We start from the raw sequence: 19,514 nt of genomic DNA, 5'->3' as shown, positions 1-19,514 counted from the left end.
TTAAGCCACCCCTGACGATCACTCTAACTAACGACTTCAATGTCATCAACAACTATAAAGGCAATGATGGACATCATGAAGGGGAAGACTTACCTGGATGACTTAGTCCATTGGACAAACTCCCCATTTATTGTGTCAACCACTTCTCATGCTTTATCTCCCAAGTTTTAGAAAGCCTCAAATAGACTCATGATGGATCACAAGACCCATGTAATCATATTACCTCATTCAAAACCCTAATGCATCTTCAAGGGATTCCTAATGAAATTATATGCATAGCTTTCCTAGCCATGCTGAATGGTTCGGCCAAAATGGCCAAATAGCTATAAAATCCTAAGTACATAGTTAGTAGTTCTAATTATCAAACTACATTATTTACTAGCATCTCGAGTCTAAAAGACTCGATTTTGGTCTATAAATCGAGTCTCAAAGACTCGATTTCCATGGTCTGATGTGGCATTATTTTCCTACTTGGAAATCAAGTCTCTAAGACTCGATTTATAAACCAAAAAAATTTAAAAAAATTTCAACTCTCAAGTCTCTCTCGTACAAGCCAAAATACACAAAAACTTTTTTTAAGAAATTCAGAAACACAACAATCAGATCAAAAGAGAAAGAATCAGATCAGATGAGAGAGGTGACTTGCCCAGAACATATCAAGAACCCAGAAAAAAAAAAAAAAAAAAAAAAAAAAAAAAAAAAAAAAAAAAAAAAAAAAAAAAAAAAAAAAACCAGAAAGAGAAAGAGAGAAGAACCCAAACAAAAGAACCTGGATCAGTCGGAGAAGAACCCAGGCCAGGCAACGCAGTTCGTGGTGCGGCCTGGGTTCTTCTCCATCTGTTTTTTTTTTTTTTTTCTCTCTCTCTCTCTCTCTGGGTTCTTCTGGGTCTGGGTTCTTCTGGGTTATATAAGGTTTGCAAATCGAGTCTTAGAGACTCGATTTTCATGTGACCACGTGGAAAAATATGCCACATCAGAAATGATTAGACCATGAAAATCGAGTCCCTGAGACTCGATTTATAGGTCAAAATCGAGTCTTTTAGACTCGAGATGCTAGTAAATAATATAGTTTAGTAACTAAAACTACTAACTATATACTTAGGATTTTATGGCCATTTTGGCCAGTTAACCTCTAATACCTTCTCATCTTTCCAAGAATTGAATAAGTCTTTCATTAATAATTTTATTGGGGAGCAAGTGCATAAGCATCTATCTTCAAGTTTGTTGAAAATTAGAACAAAGGGATGATGAAAGCCTACAATCCTTCATCAACCGTTTCAACAAGGAAGCACTATTGGTAGACGAAACTGATGATAATTCTCTTCTTTTTCTTTAGAAATATGAATTAATAGTTTTTTTCTTAAAAAAATGAATTAATATTTTTTAACTTTCCATAAATCTAGTTTTTAAATTAAATTATATAAATCATTAAATATAATGATTAAGATAAAAAATAGTTAATTCATTAAAAAAAAAAATACTAATAGATTAAAGATTTGCTAGAAAGCAGACAAATAATCATTCAAAACTCAATATACAAAAGAATCTAATCAAATAATCAATTACATTTACTTTTTTTAAATATCGATCAATTATTTGCTTAGCCAAAAAATAATGCTATATATTATATTATATTATATGTTGTATTATATTTTAATAATTTTAGTTTTTTATATATACATTATAATTTTATTTATACTACTATTTAAGGGGCTTTCAAGCCATTTAAGCTGTGAATTCTAACCTGTGGACTCTAAATAAATCTCATAATTTTAGGTAAATTTAATTTTTTTTTAAATATTTTTTTCACCACTTTTCTCCTTATCCCATAAAATTAGGCACCACATTTCCTTACACTTTCTAACTTTTTTTTGGTTGAAATTTTATAAGTTACCACAAACAACTACCTACAGTTCCTATAAAAAAAACTCTATCCAATTCCCACGTTCTAAAAGCAAATTCCATAAATAAATAAAAATACTAACCATGAAACTTCCCCCCCCCCCCCCAAAAAAAAAAAAAAAAAAACCTACGTAAAAACTTACAACTTCCTGGAAAAAAAAAAAAAAGTTTCTCCTTTCATTTGTTCATCTCTTCCCTTTTCCAATGTTGTTGAATGCATAAGGCAAAATTCTAATTATATTAGATCTCACAAACTCCAAACCCATAATATACTTTTAGTTTCTTTTTCATTCTTTCATTCTATTTCTAATTGACAGTTCTTCCGCACTTACTGTTTCTTATATTGAATTCTTCTCAATATTCAGGCATTTTCCAATCAAAATTGGTAAGCTTTTGAACAAAATTTATATACTGCTTTATCAATTTAATTATGTTGTGTATCGTACTTTCTCAATTACATATGTAGGGGCCGGTCAGTCACTAAAGTTATTAAAGTCAAGTTAATTGGGCCTGTGGCCCATCCGAGGAGGCAAACCTGCCCGAGGAGACCCATATCAGATTGAAGGGCCAAACGAAAGGAAGAGGGAATATCATGAAAGGTGAGTTCAGTATTCGTCCAAGGACAAAACCCTTCTTGGCAATACGAGTCCGAGGATGATCAGGATGCCATTTGGTTACAAACATACCTCGGAGCTACGTCACCACTTAAGGTGGGATAAGGGGCCAAAGGTGGGAGAGAGAGAGAAGGCAAACAAATATCTATGGTAACAGCTGCCTCCGCATTAATTGCCTCTCAACCAACTCTCTAGCCGCATTAATGTGAAAATGATGCCTAAACAGTGATGAAGCAGCCTTACAGCTACTAGATAGAGGTTCCAGAAGGTGTTAGATGGGACAGAAAGAGATCCCCTGAACCCAACTTACACGTGTGTGGTGAAGATAGAATAAAGAGGGCGGTATATAACATGAAAGGAGAGCATGCAGAAAAGGGATCGGAACATAGAGAGAAACAGAGAGAAGATTGAGGAAGAAAACTTAGAAAGAAAAGAATTGTATTGGTTTCAAAGAAAAATCGATTGTTATAGTAGCTCTGATCTATCTATAAACGTGAGGTTGATCTTTTTACTTCTAAAAAGGTTAATATAGTTCTTGAACACCCACGCTTTACAAATTATATTGTTTGGGCCCCTAACGTGCTAAACCAATATCATTTTGGGGTTGTTACTAATTGAGTCGTTACAATTAGCGTCGTTTGTGGGAAGAGCTTGTATTAACTTAAAAGACTTCCGGTGCAACATTTATGATGGAGGAAGCAGGTCCACATCATTACGCGGCGGGACCACATCAGGAGGATTCCAACCCACACTAGGCAAAGTTAAGGGGCTCCTAGCATGGTGATCCCCATAGGAGTCCCGAACGGAGAGAAGGCCGTGAGGGGAGTGTACGCACAACTCATACCACTAAAAGTCACTCTCATGGGAAGAGTCACGTCTCCCACGCAAAGCGTGACGGGAATCTGCAACGTGAGATTGCCGATTTGAAGAGAGAGTTGCGTCATGCCCGACGGGAATGCTCCCCACCTTGCTCTGAATCATCATCCGAGGAGTTGGATGGAGCTAGTTATAGGCGGAGATCGAGAACGCCACCAAGCGAGACTTTCTCCTATGACGAGGAGCACGACCATCGACGTAGGTACAGAAGTCCACCTAGCAGGGGCTTGGGTAACAGTGCCATGAACAAAGCCTTGAGCCAAATTTCCAAATCACCCTTTACGAAGAATATAGACGATGCAGTTCTTCCTCGGTGATTCCATCAGCCTACGTTCTCCCTATATGATGGCCAGTCGGACCCTGTAGAACATGTAAGCTATTTTAGCCAGAAAATGGCTATCTACTCCAGGGACGAGGCTTTGATGTGCAAGGTTTTTCCATCAAGTTTGGGTCCGGTGGCGATGAGATGGTTCAATGGCTTAGGGGCCAATTCTATTGGATCTTTCAAAAAACTGACTCGGGCTTTTGGTGCTCGCTTTATTACATGCAGCAGGGTTCCTCGGCCTTTGGGATCTTTACTGACTATGTCTATGCGAAAGGGCGAGACTCTCAAGACTTACTCGGATAGGTACTAGGAAATTTTTAATGAAATAGAAGGAAAGAACGATGATGTGGCCATAACCACTTTCAAAGCTAGCCTCCCAGCCGATCACGATTTAAGGAAATCCCTGACGGGTAAACCTGTTACCAGTGTACACCAGTTGATGGACAGGATAGATAAGTACAGAAGGGTAGGGGAGGATCAACTTCAGGGAAAAGGGAAGGCCAAGGTAATCCCTCAAGAGAGGAGAGATTTCAAGTCGGACCGTTATAATAATAACCGACCCCGGAAGGACTTTGTCGGGCAGTCGGGCTTTGCGGACACCCAAGTGGTTAATGCAATATTTCGAGAGCCAGTGCAGCAGGTTTTGGAGAAGATAAAGAACGAACCCTTTTTCAAATGGCCAAACAAGATGGCGGGAGAGCCTAGCAAACGCAACCCGAACTTATATTGCCACTATCATCAGGATCATGGGCACACGACGGAAAATTGTAGGAATTTATGGGACCACTTGGAACAGTTGGTCCGAGAAGGGAAATTAAAGCAACTTTTGCATCACTCCAGCAGTAGGGCAAGCCAAGCAGGTTCAGAGATGCATGGGGATGCTTTTTCAAGACTTCCCCTGGGTACGATTAACGTTATCTTTGCGGCCCCAGGGAGGACTGGATCTTGCCCTTCCAGGGTACTGTCGGTGTTCCGACCCCTGGCCGAGGAGCATTCCCAAGTATCGAAGAGAGTCAGGATGGATGTCCCTCTGATTTTGGGCTTTTCGGATGAGGACATGGTTGGAACCATACAGCCCCATGATGATGCTTTGGTGGTCACGCTGAGAATTGGCGGGTACGATGTCAGAAAGGTGATGGTAGATCAAGGTAGCGCTGTGGATATAGTGTATCCAGACTTGTATAAGGGGCTTGGTTTGAAGTCAGAGGATTTAGCAACCTACAACTCCCCTCTAGTAAATTTTGAGGGAAGGATGGTCGCTCTCAAAGGATTGATCAGACTGCCTGTACAAGCAGGTACAGATGTGGTGGAGGTGGACTTTATTGTCGTAGACGTTTTCTCTCCGTACACGGCTATTATGGGCAGACCTTGGCTTCATACCCTTAAAGCGGTCTCCTCTACTTTGCATCAGAAAGTGAAGTATCCATCCGGAGGCCAAGTGTTGGAAATAGTAAGGAGCCAGGCGGCTGCTCGGTAATGCCTAGTAGCGGCCATACAGCCTCGGCCAGAGGCAGAAACCTCGGCTACGGTCGATAATAAATTATAGCAATTAAAACCCCCAACACTACGCTTGGATGTACCAACCGATAAGGTAGAGTGTGAAGATTTGGAGAGGGTAACTGTTGCCGGTGATCCGGAAAAATTCTTCCAGGTTGGGGCTAAGTTGCCTTTGCAAGAGAAGGAGAGGTTGCTGGAATTCCTCCGGGAAAATGTAGACGTGTTTGCATGGAACCCATATGAAGCCCCAGGTGTGGACCCGAATTTCATTTGTCATCGACTTAATGTGAATCCCGTCGTTATTCCCAGGAGACAGCCTCCTCGGTGGCCAACGAAGGAGCACGCCGAGGCTGTTAGGAGTGAGGTGGCCAAGCTCAAACAGGCTGGGGCTATCAAGGAAGTTTTTTATCCTCAATGGTTGGCCAATACGGTGGTGGTAAAAAAGAAGACTGGAAAGTGGCGGGTGTGCGTGGACTTCACGGACCTTAATAAGGCTTGTCCCAAAGATCCATTTCCCATGTCGAAGATAGACCAGTTGGTGGATGCAATCGTGGGTCATCCTAGGATGAGTTTCTTGGATGCCTTCCAAGGATATCACCAAATACCGCTGGTCGCGGACGATCAGGAAAAGATTGCTTTTGTCACCCCAATTGGGAACTTCCATTACAAGGTGATGCCCTTCGGTTTGAAAAACGCCGAATCCACCTACCAACGCATGATGACGAAAATGTTTGAACCACAACTTGGTAGAAGTATTGAAGTTTATATCGATGACATGGTTGTGAAGAGTAAAGTGGTGTCCGAGCATGTAGAAGATCTCACGAGTATTTTTAGGATACTGAGAAAACACAAGTTACGCTTGAATGCTTCGAAGTGCTCCTTCGATGTGGGTTCCAAGAAGTTCTTGGGTTACATGGTGACCCATAGAGGAATTGAAGTGAACCCAGATCAAATTAAGGCCATTAACGATTTACAAGCACCTCGGAATCCAAAAGAAGTACAGAAACTGATGGGAATGATTGCTACTTTAAACCGGTTCATCTCAAGGTCAGCCGAGAGGTGTCACCCTTTTTTCCGTCTATTGCATAAGTGGCGAGGATTTGAATGGACCGAGGAGTGTGCTGTGGCATTCCAACAATTGAAAGAATACCTATTCAGGCCGCCTATCATGTCTAGTCCTGAGATGGATGAGGTATTGTTTGCTTATCTGGCGATTGCCCCTCATGCAGTTAGTTTCGTCTTGATACGAGAGGACAGTGGCGTCCAAAGGCCAGTGTACTATGTAAGCAAATCCCTTCATGAGGCCGAGGTGAGATACTTGTCATTAGAAAAGGTCATCTTGGCTGTGGTCCATGCAACACGCAAACTTCCGCATTACTTTCAGGCCCATACTGTGGTTATTTTGACCCAGCTACCCCTCAAGTCCATACTAAGAAGTGCAGACTACACCGAAAGAATTGCTAAGTGGGGCATGATTCTGGGTGCCTTCGATATCAAGTACATGCCTCGCACCTCTGTGAAAGGTCAAGTCCTTGCCGATCTGGTGGCCAAGTTCGCCGAGTGCCCAGAAGAAGTTAATATGAAGCAAGACCACATGTATGAAAAATCGGTTGGCCTAATATCCACACAAGGCGGGTCCTCTTGGAGGGTGTATGTGGATGGGGCAGCAAACCAACGGGGAGCAGGATTGGGATTAGTATTGATATCCCTCGAAGAGGTCATCATCGAGAAGTCATTGAGGTTAGGGTTCTCGGCTACTAACAACGAAGCGGAATACGAAGCTTTGTTGATGGGAATGAGTATGGTCCAAAAAATGGGCGGAAAGGTAGTGGAATTATTCTCGGACTCGGGATTGGTAGTCGGCCAGGTGAGAGGAGAACTGGAGGCCCGGGATCCAAGGATGCAGGGGTATCTGAGCCAGGTTAGGAGTATGCAAGCGAAGTTTGAGTCTTTCGACTTATCGCATATTCCCCGAGATGAAAATACTGATGCCAACTCCTTGGCAACCCTTGCCACTTCCTCAGTATGGAATTTTCCTTGGTTGATCATCGTTGAAGACTTGCGTACCCCCACCTCACCAGAAAAGGACGTTCACCAAGTCTATCAGACCAGTCTAGCGCCGAGCTGGATGGATCCCATATTGAAATTCCTTGACAGTGACATATTGCCCGAAGAGAAAGTAGAAGCTGAGAAAATACGGAGAAAAGCTCCTCGGTACTGGTTATCTGAGGATAAAAAGTTATACAAACGGTCATTCTCTGGGCCGTACCTGCTCTGTGTGCCTCCTGAGACGTCAGAATCAATCCTAGAAGAATTGCATGAAGGCATTTATGGAAGTCATACAGAGGGAAGGTCTCTATCACTCCAAGCCATCACACAAGGATATTGGTGGCCAAATATGCAGAAGGAAGCGCAAGAGTATGTTAGGAAATGTGATCAGTGCCAAATGGTCGCTCCAAATATCCACCAACCAGGAGGAATTCTTAACCCTCTCTCCAGCCCTTGGCCTTTTGCTCAGTGGGGGTTGGACATTGTCGGCCCTTTTCCTAAAGCCCTAGGAAACAAAAAGTATCTGCTGGTCGGCACAGATTAATTCACTAAATGGGTCGAAGCTGAGCCCTTGGCGAACATCAGAGACGTAGATGTTAAGAAGTTTATTTGGAGGAACATTGTCAGGCGATTTGGAACTCCACGCACTCTTGTCTCGGATAATGGACTTCAATTTGATAGTAATGCCTTTAGGTAATACTATTCGGACCTGGGTATAAGAAACAGATATTCCATTCCGGCTTATCCTCAAAGGAATAGGCAGGCTGAAGCTGTTAACAAAGTAATAGTCAATGGGCTTAAGAAGAGGCTGGATGACGCAAAAGGAAAGTGGGTGGAAGAATTGCCACATGTTCTCTGGACATATCGAACAACACCCGACGTTCAACGGGGGAAACTCCCTTTTCCATGACCTATGGGGCCGAGGCTGTCATCCCCTTGGAAACGGGATTCCCAACGTTAAGGACCAGTACATTCTCTTCGGACAATAATGATGCGATGTTGGAGAAAAGTTTGGACCTGATCGAAGAGTGAAGGGAGTGCGCGATGGTTCAACTAGCTTACTACTGGCATAAACTCAAGCAAGGCTATGATAGCAATGTGAAGCTGAGGCCGTTAGCCGTAGGACATCTGGTGCTGAGAAAAGTTCTGGGAACCACCAAGAATCCAAATTGGGGAAAATTGGGACCTAATTGGGAAGGGCCTTATCGGATCACTTCTGTAGCCGGAATAGGAGCCTATTATCTGGAAGACCTAGATGAAAAAGCTGTACTTCATCCTTGGAATGTAAATAATCTCAAGAGGTATTATTATTAATAAAAGTAGTTCAATTCGAGTTTTTCTTTTAACTTACGTTAACCATACATCCTGTGTTACTACATCCTGTGATATGTACTGAAATGTTAAACAGAAAGTAAGTTATGTCAGGTCCTCGGATCACAAACTTAGTGGAAATTAACGTCCTATGATATGTACTGAAATGTTAAACAGAAACTAAGTTATGTCAGGTCCTCGGATCACAAACTTAGTGGAAATTAACGTCCTATGATATGTACTGAAATGTTAAACAGAAACTAAGTTATGTCAGGTCCTCGGATCACGAACTTAGTGGAAATTAACGTCCTATGATATGTACTGAAATGTTAAACGGAAACTAAGTTGTGTTAGGTCCTTAAACCACAAACTTAGTGGAAATTAACACCCTATGAGGTGTATTGAAGTGTTGAACAGTAACTAAGTTGTGGCAGGTCCTCGGATCACAAACTTAGTAGAAATTAACGCCCTATAATATCTATTGAAGTATTAAAGAGGAATCTATGAACGTCATTTAATGTACAATCGAAATACTAAAGGCATAATTTCATTCAGTTTTTGAACTTTTATAAAAAGCTTCAATTGATTGGAAAGAATACATGCGTATCTAAAACGTCTCCCTAAGACCCCGTTGTATTAATGCTTATCATCTATTTTTAATTGCCAATTGACGATGTTTATAAGTAGAATTGCCCCATGCAAACAAAAGATAGTTGAAATAAACCCGTCCAAATTACAGTAACACAGTGAACAAGTACAAAAATAGCATAAAGCAGCAAGAGCGGTAAGAAAATAAACATGAGAGTCCTTACTAAGTTTCTAATTAGACTACAAAACAATTCCTACTTTTTCAATTTGAATTGGATCTTCGGGGCCTGGTTGGCAGATTTGTCTGCCTCTTAAATAGTGATTCCCTCTTTATCCTTAGTAACGCCCCCAGTTGGCAAGACTGTGGAAGCCAAATCCTGTTGAAAACTTTGGGAGGCCGTCTCTGCCTCCGAAGCAATTGCGGTCTTGTCCGAGGAAGCTCCTGGAGGGACAATCCCCCCTTTAGCTTATTCTGGCTGGCCAGGGGAAGGAAAACTGTGAGGCAAAACCTCCTCATTAGGGTTAACGACTGAAGGAGGAGCTTCAGCTTGATGGGGTAGAAGAGTTGAGGGACGGATCACCCCAGGATAGAATACTTTTTCTGGCTTTCGTAGCTCAGATGAATCCTCCACCCCAGCACGGTTAAGGGCTTCATCCTAAGTTTTTGCGCAGTAAATATGGCACACCACCGGAACCTCGGCTTTCAAAGCCTCCTCAGTCTCAGCTATACCAACCTCATAGCCTCTCTGCTCAGCTTCATTCATTGCCCGTTCGGCCTCGGTTTTTGCTTTCTCAGCTTCCTCCCTGGACTTTTTAGCTCGCTCCCTTAGTTTTTGGGTTTCCTTCGAATGCTTCTTAAGAACTAGGACTTGTTCCTGAGCCTTCTTCAGTTCGGCATTCGCCTCACGCAAGCGGTTCCCCTGATCCTCGGCCTACTTTTGATAGCCTTCTAGTGCCGACTCGGCGCTCTTGCGAGCTTGCTCTTCAGCATGTAACTTTATCTTTACATCGGCCAAGTCCTGTTCAAATTTGGACAAGGTCTGTACAGCCGTTGTCCGTCTCTTCCTTTCATCATCTAGCTGATCGGGGCAGATATTGAGCATCTCGTCCAGCTTGAAAGTATTTTGGATAATCTGTAGAAAAGAGGTTAACACTATAGTCAGTGAAAAGTACATATTGGTGAGTAATGATCGTATGAGGAAAGAGCAAAAAAGTCAGCTTCTTACCATGCCCAAGTATCTTTTATTGTCGAGGGTGAGTTCATTCTTCCTCATATTCTTTATTTCGGCCATATCTTTTGGGAGCAATAAGGCTTCCTCTATGGCCAAGGCTACGTGACACCCTATGCCGCCGTTGAAGTCCCTTATAGATGCATCATCTCGCAGAGGCTCCCCACCGTGCATAGGTGCTGGCAACCATGCTTGTGGCTCAGAAGGTTGGGAATCATATCTCTCTTGGCCCCGCGTAGCTTGGTGCCTGGTTTTTTGCTTCTTTGCAGCTCGTTCGGCATCCTCCTCGCGAGTAGGACGAGACTTGCCAATGTCTGCCACCTCCTTGCCCTTTTGCTCCCTGCACCTTTTTAACTCGGCAGCGTCAGGACGGGCTGGCTAAGGAGGTTGACGAGAAGACTGGCGAGGAACAGGAGGAGGAGATCTAGCGGGAAGAGATGGAGCCTGGGATTGTGTTGATTTTGCCAGCGCACTCTTCCCGGGCTGACCTTCCATCAACTCCAGCAAGCTTCTTTGGGGTTTTCTCTGTATCCCCATCTCGTCGGGATCTTCCCTAGAGTTTATGGATTGATCAAAAATCCCAAAGTCGTCCGAGGTTTCAGAGACCTCTACAACTTCTTCCTCGTCTTTTTCCTCTTCCTTTCTCTCTTCTACTTCCTCTTCTCGGGGGGTAAGCCGGGATGAAGAGGCCCCTGCCGAGACTTTGGCCACGAAAAAAGGCCCGGTACGGGATGTATATTGGGGAAGTGGAATACCTTTTGGGACTATGAACCCTGTATAGGCAACACAGATACGGTGAAGCCGAGGATCACGGGCTCTAATAACGTACTTCGGCGCCTGGAAAGCAGATGATAGGGGGGTATAGCCGAGGATTAAATGTGCTGCCCGGAGCTGGCCGTCAGCTTCGTTCACATATATCTCGGCTTTCAATACCTTATCCAAGCTCGCCTTATTGACTAACCTAAGGTTGGGCTTTGTGTAACGTCTATCTGCAGAACCATTGAATTGAAGCAAAGCGTTGTTAGAGGTAGGAATCACGAGACAAAAAAAAAAAGCGTATACATAAACCAAATGTTATGAATCTCTGACTATACTCTCACCTGGTACTCCTTCCACCGTGGGGCATGGCAGACCATTATGCCATTCCCCGGAGAAGATAAGGAAATCCTCCTTTAGGTTCTTGTTCGAAGTGGGAAGGCACTGGATCAGCCTCACCTCGGGATATCTCGACCTAAGATAATACCCCTGCCCTTTCTGGTGGTGGAGATTGTACACCCAATTCACATCATGGTGGGTCAGTTTTAGGTCCATCCTCTCGTTCAAAGCATTTATACTTCCCAAAACTCTAAACATATTTGGGGCACACTGGGTAGGGGATAGCCTAAAGAAACTAAGGTAGCTCCTAGTAATACTACCCATGGGGATGGTCATCCCGCCTTCTATGAAGGCAATCATGGGAATAACCACTTCCCCTGTTTGCCTAGCATCGACCCATTCCCCTTGGGCTGCGTATCTCATACCCACCGTGGAGGGAATCCCGTACTTAGAGCGGAAATTTCTGATACCTTCCTCGGACTCAACTAGACACCGAAATGGACTCTTCTTTTTCCCTATTTTTCTAAAGGATTTAGTAGAGAACTTAACGAATTTAAGATAAAAGTAGTAAAGATTTTGAGAAGACTTACAGGTTTAAAAGAGGGACCTCGGACAAGATGTGATTATTTGTAGGCGCCAGGAAAATGATGAAAAGGGAGAAAGGCAGGTTCAGTGTATGAGCTCTAGAACTGTGTGGTCACCAAAGGTAAGAAAGAGAATTGATTTGAGAACGCCTTTATAGTCGTGTAGAAATTATGAGCGGTAAAATTCCCGCTCATAAAACGAGATAGACCCTCCACCGTTTGATTTGCATCTCACCATCGAACGTGGGAGACAAGGACGTCACCAAAATTTAATGCTGCTAGAATCGGGATACTGAAGCGTCAGAAGCATGCCTCCAAACATGACTGGGTATGGGCTTATGACGTCAAAATCCATCTTTTCTCCCAAGGAGTCGAAAAGCAAGATTTTGAGGGGCTATTGTGGGGGCCGGTCAGTCACTAAAGTTATTAAAGTCAAGTTAATTGGGCCTGTGGCCCATCCGAGGAGGCAAACCTGCCCGAGAAGGCCCATATCAGATTGAAGGGGTAACCAAACGAAGGGAAGAGGGAATATCACGAAAGGTGAGTTTAGTATTTGTCCGAGGACAAAACCCTTCTCGATAATACGAGTCCGAGGACAATCAGGACACCATCTGGTTACAAACATACCTCGGACCTACGTCACCACTCAAGGTGGGATAAGGGGCCAAAGGTGGGAGAGAGAGAGAGAAGGCAAACAAATATCTATGGTAACAGCTGCCTCCGTATTAATTGCCTCTCAACCAACTCTCTAGCCGCATTAATGTGGAAGTGATGCCTGAACAGTGATGAAGCAGCCTTACAGTTACTAGAAAGAGGTTCCAGAAGGTGTTAGATGAGACAGAAAGAGATCCCCTGAACCCAACCTACACGTGTGTGGTGAAGATGGAATAAAGAGTGTAGTATATAACATGAAAGGAGAGCATGCAGAAAAGGGATCGGAACATAGAGAGAAACAGAGAGAAGACTGAGGAAGAAAACTTAGAAAGAAAAGAATTGTATTGGTTTCAAAGAAAAACCGATTGTTATAGCGGCTCTGATCCATCTATAGACGTGAGGTTGAATCTTTTTACTTCTAGAAAGGTTAATCTAGTTCTTGAACACCCATGCTCTACAAATTATATTGTTTGGGCCCCTAATGTGCTAAACCAATATCATTTTGGGGTTGTTATGAATTGAGTCCTTACAACATATATTGTGAATTGGTAACTCTATGACTTTTTGTGATACATGAATTATATGAAAGTTGTTATAGAAAATTTGGTTATGAATGAAAAATTATGACATTAAAAAAAAAAAGCCTCGTCGCACATGGTAACCACTTCAAATCATACACATGGTGCATGGTCTCTTGGAAATTGGAGCAATGCAAACCAGTTGTTTGCTTCATAAACAACTAAAGATTAAAGAGAAGGGGGAAAAAAGAAAGAGCAAATCAAACTTAACTTTAACAGTGAGTTTAGAGTTGGAACACATTAAGAGGGGGAGAAACTAATAATAGAGTCACAGATGCTGATCTTTCGCAAGAACAACAGTTGCGTGATATTGTAATTTTTTGAGGATAAAAAGTAGAGTTACATTGATTGCTATTCATAGTCTCCTTTTGTAGTTTAGTCCAGAGTAAGCCATAGAAGTTTTTTAAGGATGGAGGAGGAAAAATTAGAAAATGATTATTGTCTCTTTTATTTGTTGAAATGATTGTTAAAATAACTATGTATTTATCTTAAGTTTTTGAAGATCCAATTATTTTAATATAGTGATATATACATTTTTCAATTTATCACTAATCAAATTATAACACAATTTCTTCTTGAAAATAAAAATTTTAATATATATATATATATATAGAAAAATATTTTACTGGGAATTGAGGGGCCAGAAGTAGATATATTCCTTGAAAATTTTAAAAATAATTCTCATAATTCATATATCAATATGTTTTCTAATTTTTTTTTCAAAACTTTTGGGCCCCCCTCAGTCATAACGTGGCTCCGTCACTCAATTGAGAGTACAGACATGCCAAAACATCTTTTAGCTCACAATTTCATTGTGGACGACTAAATTCGAGTTTGAAATAAATCAAACAAACAAAATAGTTTCACAAATGTAAATTTATATTGATCAATATGTGGTACAATTCTCTGAAATTACAATAGAATGGTCCCTTGATTCGATCTCCTTGAAAGATTTGTTAATTGGGAATTGTGAGGAAGTAATCTTGGTTCGAACATAGAATATCCTTCAATTTGGCTGAAGAATAGATCAAAGACCTTTGAAATGGAATTACAACGAATCTCTGGCTATGAGCTTGTTAGAAATTCTTTGTTCTTCGCATTCTTCGGGTGTTCTTCGTCTTCAAAGGTCTGTGGTGGAAGTTCTTTATAGCTTTTAGGGCTTGAATTTGCAGAGCTTCACTAATTTGTGGTTTCTTGAAGTTTTTGAAGGCTTTTGAGGTTGATTCTAGCAAACTTTAAGATCTAGGAAGATGATTTGGATGATTCTTCTTTGAATGTTCTTCATATTCGAGGTTAAAGTTCTTGAAGTTCCTGGAGGTTTTAAGGCTTGATTCTAGAAGAGCTTTTGTACTTTTTGAATCTTCTTTGATGCTGCTTGTGGTGTGCACCTTCTTGGATGTCTCGGTGTGTAGAAATGCCTTAGAAAGGCTTCTATTTATAGGAGTTTGGGGGTGGTTGAGCGACACGTGGTAGAGTCTAATTGGTGACATATGTCATAGCCTGATTGGAGGAGTTTTAAGACTTTTTCTCTTAGACACATGACATCATTTGATTGGCCGAAATGTCTTAATTTTCAAGGTGACACATCGATTGGATAGCTTATATCATTGCTTACACGCGCTGACGTGTGATTGGTTTTTTGCATACTTTTTATGTTTTTATTTCAATGACACTTGGCAAATTTTTGCTGGTTTCTAAATAGTGATAGTAGAACATAGTAGTAGTAGTACGTGGCGCTTTATAATTGGCCATACTTTGTGGCCTTGGTAGTATGATATGTCAGCTTGTGATAGGTTGGGAATTTTCCCTCTCTACATTCATCTATTCCTAATTGAATCCTTTGTCTTAGCCTGGTTCCCCCATTCCTTTATTTCTTTTCTTGACAATGCATTTTTCTCTTATCATAAAAAATGGTAGACGTGAAGTTTTTAGCATGATATACATTTTTTTGGCACTCATTTTCATTTATATCTCTGTAATACATAACGCCCATTTAAATATGCAAATTTATTTAAGCCAAAACAAGATTTTTTATTTATTTAGAGTTTTTAATATGTTCACAAGATGATATTTTAAGGATACTGTATAAACTAGAATTCTTTCGGTTCTTGTCATAGTTCAAAAATAAAAAGTTATAATCATGTCATATCACCACTAAATGGTAGCCCACAAAACCTTTCCACCCTTCTAGTGGTCTAAGACAGGGTGACCCTATCTCCCCTTACCTCTTCTTATTTTGTGCCAATATCCTTTCTATAGCTCTAACCAAAGATGAGAACCAAAAGAAAATTAAAGGTGTTAAGATAGGAAGGAATGGAATTTCATTCACTCACATTCTTTTTGCAGATGATTCCTTCTTTTTCTTCCAAAATGATAAAAGCTCCCTTAATGCCCTCAAAACCACAATCTTGTGGTATTGCTCCTTATTAGGGCAATCTATAAACTTCAACAAGTCTGAATTGTACTGCTCTCCCAATATTTCTCCTAATATACAGGAATCCCCTGCCTCAACACTTTAGTTAAACCTAGTTCAGGAACCTAGTAAGTACTTAGGGATCAAGTTTAAGCTTAGAGGAAAAAGAGTATCTGATTTCCAGGACCTTATAGATAGGGTTCAAGCAAAGCTTCAAGGTTGGAAGGCCAAACTGCTGTCCCAAGCTGGCATAAGTACCTTGATCTCCTCTGTCCTGCAATCCATGCCTCTGTATTCATTTTCTTGTTTTAGAATTCCTGAGGTTGTATGCAACAAACTAAATGCTATCACCAGAGCATTTTGATGGGGTCATGAGCCTGGTGTAAGGAAGTTACACTTATTGAATTGGGACACACTGTCAACCAAAGGACAGGGGAGGATTAGGCCTCAAAAAATTCAACCTAGTGAATCAAGCCATGCTCTCTAAGCAGTATTGGAGAGTTCAAAGATACCCCAATTCCCTGATGGCCAAGACCTTCAAAGCTAAATACTTCCCCAACTCAAACCTACAGAGCTACATTCCCAAACCCCACCATTCTTGGACTTGGAAGAACATTGCTACCCCTCACCACTCTGCCTTACACCAAGGTCGTTGGCTAATAGGTAATGGTCATCATATACCTCTCACCCACCTAGATTGGTACCATTGTTCAGAACAAACCTTAGCTGAGAATAATCTTCTAGATGGCACTATGGCTGATATAATTGAACCAAACTCAAAAACTTGGAGATATGATTTGGTTAGAAAATTCTACCAATATCCCGTGTATGGAAATTCTTCATCTCCCCCTACCTAGAACTGATGGTAACAAGGATGAACTGCTATGGAGACATTCCCCCTCTGGGGACTACAGGGTCAAGAAAGCTTACCAAATGATTCATCAAAATGACCAAACCTCTATAACTCCAAATGAGAGGCCTTTTGGTATCCCCCAATATGTCTGGAAGTTAGTTTGGAAAGTAAAATTGCCCATGAAAATCCTTAATTTTATCTGGAAACTTCTTCATGACAGTCTTCCTGTTTTTTCAATCTTAAATAGTAGGGTAATTACAGCTCCCACCAGATGCCTCTCGTGTGATGATAGTGATTAAACCAATAACCATTTGTTTCTAAACTGCCCTTTTGCTAGAGCTGTATGGCATGGTTCTATTTTGGGAGTCAGAACCTTAGACTTAACAAATGTTTCTGTAAAACAGTGGATAGCGAGTTTCTTTACTCCTACCTACCCTTTGGAGCAATGCAAGATGATGTTCCTCCAATCCTGCTTCACCATCCTTTGGACTCTCTAGAATCACAAAAACATGATACTCCATCAAGGGAAAACACCTAACCCCATGGAAGTGGTTCTAACATCCCAATCTCTCATTTGCAGGTACCAGGATGCCTTTAAGGACAGCCAAATTCAAGTTCGCAAGCCCAATCAACAAACTCGACAGAGGGGAATCCAAATCATGAGTGGCAAATAATCATCAAAGTAGCAGCTCACAAAAACAGAAGATCCAGGAGGAGTGGGTATGAGTATGAAGCAAAGAGCATGGAGGGTAGAGTTCTTTTTATAGGTGGAGTCAGCAAAGGAAGGAAGCCCCCTTATCTAGTGCTACAGGAAGCAGTAGGTGAGGCAATTATCAAGGCGAATGAGCTTGGTTTCAACAAACTTATTATCCTCAGCAACAGCAAAAGGCTAGAACAGATCTGCAATGGATCAAAGAGTCCAATGTGGCAGGAGCATACCTTCATTACAGACCTGAACCAGTTACAACAACAGGGGCTGAACGCTCTCTCCTTTTGTGTCCCTTTTTTTTTTTTTTGAAAGGGAACAGAGATTTCATTGCTTCACGAAATTGGCATACAATAGGAAAGACAAAAAGGAAAACGGACCCAAAGGGCCTAACCTACAGGCGTAGGGCCAGCAAACCAAAACAACCAAAGCACAACTAAGATGAACCAGCTAGCTAAGCAACTTAACAATAAAACAATCCTATTGAACACCCTTTTCAAGAAGACAAAACAAACAAACAGAGAAAAGCCCAAGGTTCCAAAAGCACCAAAGTGTAGACAAGATCAAGCATCAATTGCAGGACCCAAGTTGACTAGTTCGCATAAGCGTTTAGAAGCCCGAATGGTCTCTTCCTCTGAAGCTTCAGTCGCTCTCCAACGCTTTGCTCCAAATTTCAGCATTTGCGCGAGAGTTTGGTCATCACTGGCTTTCCCTTTTGCACAAGCTACTTTTTTCAGATTGCCTTTGCCTAAAATTTGTTTTCCTTTTCCTTGAGCTTTGGCCTGAAAAATAACACCAACAAGGGCAGCCAAGGCCGCATTCAACAGCTCAGTTTTTTCTTTCTCATTTGTTTCTGATGGAGCTTTTGTACTTGGGCTTCCCTACAAGAAAGAGCCTTTTGGGCTTTGTGAAGCAAGGCTTTTTGGCCCATGAGAGAAAGAGTCATCAGTTGGGAGCTGCCTTAGCTGATCACGTGATGTCTCAAGGAAACCCAAGGCGCCCAAAACCTGTCCTGTCACAGCAGACTTCAGCAGCTCAGTTGGTCCCCTGGTAGCTTGTACTTCTCCAGCAAGATTTCCATCCGCACATGTGGAGTTTCCTTTCCCCTAGGAGTCACATTTCTCTAGAGTACTCTTCCCGCCCACAATACCAGAAGGTTGAAGAGAAGCTGATGCAGAAACAAACCCCTGTCCGGTCAAGAGCTGTGCATCATTCTCACCGGAGATCATACGAACCATCTCATTGTTCAGGTTTTTTTCCTTGGCTGCCATTTTTGTATTCCACCCCGCCTTTAGCCAGTCCCCATATTGATGGCAAGCTGTCTGCCAATCCCTTGCTGCTGGGCAATGTTTTTTATCATGCCCAAGCTTCCCACAGAAGAAGCAAACCGTAGGAAGCCTTTTGTACTTGAATGTGAGCCATAGTCGTTCCTCTTCAGAGCTTACAATATAAGCTCCTCTTCTTAGAGGCTTATCAATTTCCAGCTCCACACGAACTCTCATGAACTTTGCTTGGTCAGATTGCCATGAACGCCTATCAACTTCCAAAAAAGTACATAGCTTGCTACCGATTTCTTTCCTAACGTCCAGTGACATATGCTCAAAGGGGAGACCCCAAATTTGTACCCAAAATGGAGAATGGGTGAAGGAAATGTTTGTGGAAGTCAGTCCCTTTTTCCATCTACAGAGCAATAGGAGGTTATTGTCAAAGCACTAAGGCCCACACCTCTCAACCCACTCCATTTGGAATTTTGAGCTAAACTTGAATTGGAGTATATTGTTTCCAACTTCCACAATCCTCATATCTGAACCCATTTTCCATGCTGATCTGAGGGTGTTCTTCAAAGCACGTTGGTTCTGTTGCCGATCAACAAGGAGCCGCCCAAAGAGGCTGAGGGAACATTCTTCCAAAAGGCCCGGGCAGTTTGAGACTGAGATGGGAATAGCTTCTTCTTCTTCTTTTGTGAGTTGTAGGTTCTGCAAACTAGAGAGAATGCTTGGGTCCATGACCAAAATAATTTACACTTGCCTAAAGAGAACAACTAAGAAAAACTATACAACCCAAAAAAGAAAGCTTTGGGAAGGAATAGCTCGTATTCAAAGAAACGAGAGGAAGAAAAACTCCTACTAGGGAGAGAGAAAAAAACTTCTTGTTTATTCTCCAATTCCTTTTGTGTCCCTAGACTAGTTCTTGCTCGGGTGATAGATTTAGCCTACATCACTACCAATTTTCCAGTCCAC

The 19,514-nt window shown here is 41.8% G+C and overlaps 2 protein-coding genes across 2 annotated transcripts; one reads left to right on the top strand and one right to left on the bottom strand.

Annotated features, from left to right (window-relative positions):
• Positions 1 to 4,852: 4,852 nt before the first annotated feature.
• Positions 4,853 to 8,678, top strand: LOC115964414. The gene is made up of 4 exons (XM_031083732.1): positions 4,853 to 5,167; positions 5,369 to 5,578; positions 6,002 to 7,632; positions 8,672 to 8,678. The coding sequence occupies exons 1-4, from the start codon at positions 4,853 to 4,855 to the stop codon at positions 8,676 to 8,678; spliced, it is 2,163 nt and encodes a 720-aa protein (XP_030939592.1).
• A 9,159-nt stretch (positions 8,679 to 17,837) lies between these two features.
• Positions 17,838 to 19,280, bottom strand: LOC115964404. The gene is made up of 3 exons (XM_031083724.1): positions 19,000 to 19,280; positions 18,420 to 18,954; positions 17,838 to 18,155 (listed from the first exon to the last, which is right to left on the bottom strand). Exons 1-3 carry the CDS (start codon positions 19,278 to 19,280, stop codon positions 17,838 to 17,840), a joined length of 1,134 nt encoding a protein of 377 aa, XP_030939584.1.
• Between the last annotated feature and the right edge of the window lie 234 nt (positions 19,281 to 19,514).

The sequence above is a fragment of the Quercus lobata genome, chromosome 2, assembly GCF_001633185.2.
Source record: "Quercus lobata isolate SW786 chromosome 2, ValleyOak3.0 Primary Assembly, whole genome shotgun sequence".
In the NCBI taxonomy this organism is placed as follows: domain Eukaryota; kingdom Viridiplantae; phylum Streptophyta; class Magnoliopsida; order Fagales; family Fagaceae; genus Quercus; species Quercus lobata.
This window is presented reverse-complemented; position numbering and strand designations above follow the sequence as displayed.

What these genes read in the sequence shown, in the direction of transcription:
- LOC115964414 (XM_031083732.1), top strand. Translation starts at nt 4,853, where the DNA reads ATGGTAGATCAAGGTAGCGCTGTGGATATAGTGTATCCAGACTTGTAT. An exon ending in GAGGCCAAGTGTTGGAAATA is followed by an intron (nt 5,168 to 5,368) that starts GTAAGGAGCCAG and finishes AAATTCTTCCAG; the next exon opens with GTTGGGGCTAAGTTGCCTTT. An exon ending in CCGAGGCTGTTAGGAGTGAG is followed by an intron (nt 5,579 to 6,001) that starts GTGGCCAAGCTC and finishes ATGGTTGTGAAG; the next exon opens with AGTAAAGTGGTGTCCGAGCA.
- LOC115964404 (XM_031083724.1), bottom strand. Translation starts at nt 19,280, where the DNA reads ATGGACCCAAGCATTCTCTCTAGTTTGCAGAACCTACAACTCACAAAA. An exon ending in CAAATGGAGTGGGTTGAGAG is followed by an intron (nt 18,955 to 18,999) that starts GTGTGGGCCTTA and finishes ATTGCTCTGTAG; the next exon opens with ATGGAAAAAGGGACTGACTT. An exon ending in CTCTTCAACCTTCTGGTATT is followed by an intron (nt 18,156 to 18,419) that starts GTGGGCGGGAAG and finishes TCTTTCTTGTAG; the next exon opens with GGAAGCCCAAGTACAAAAGC.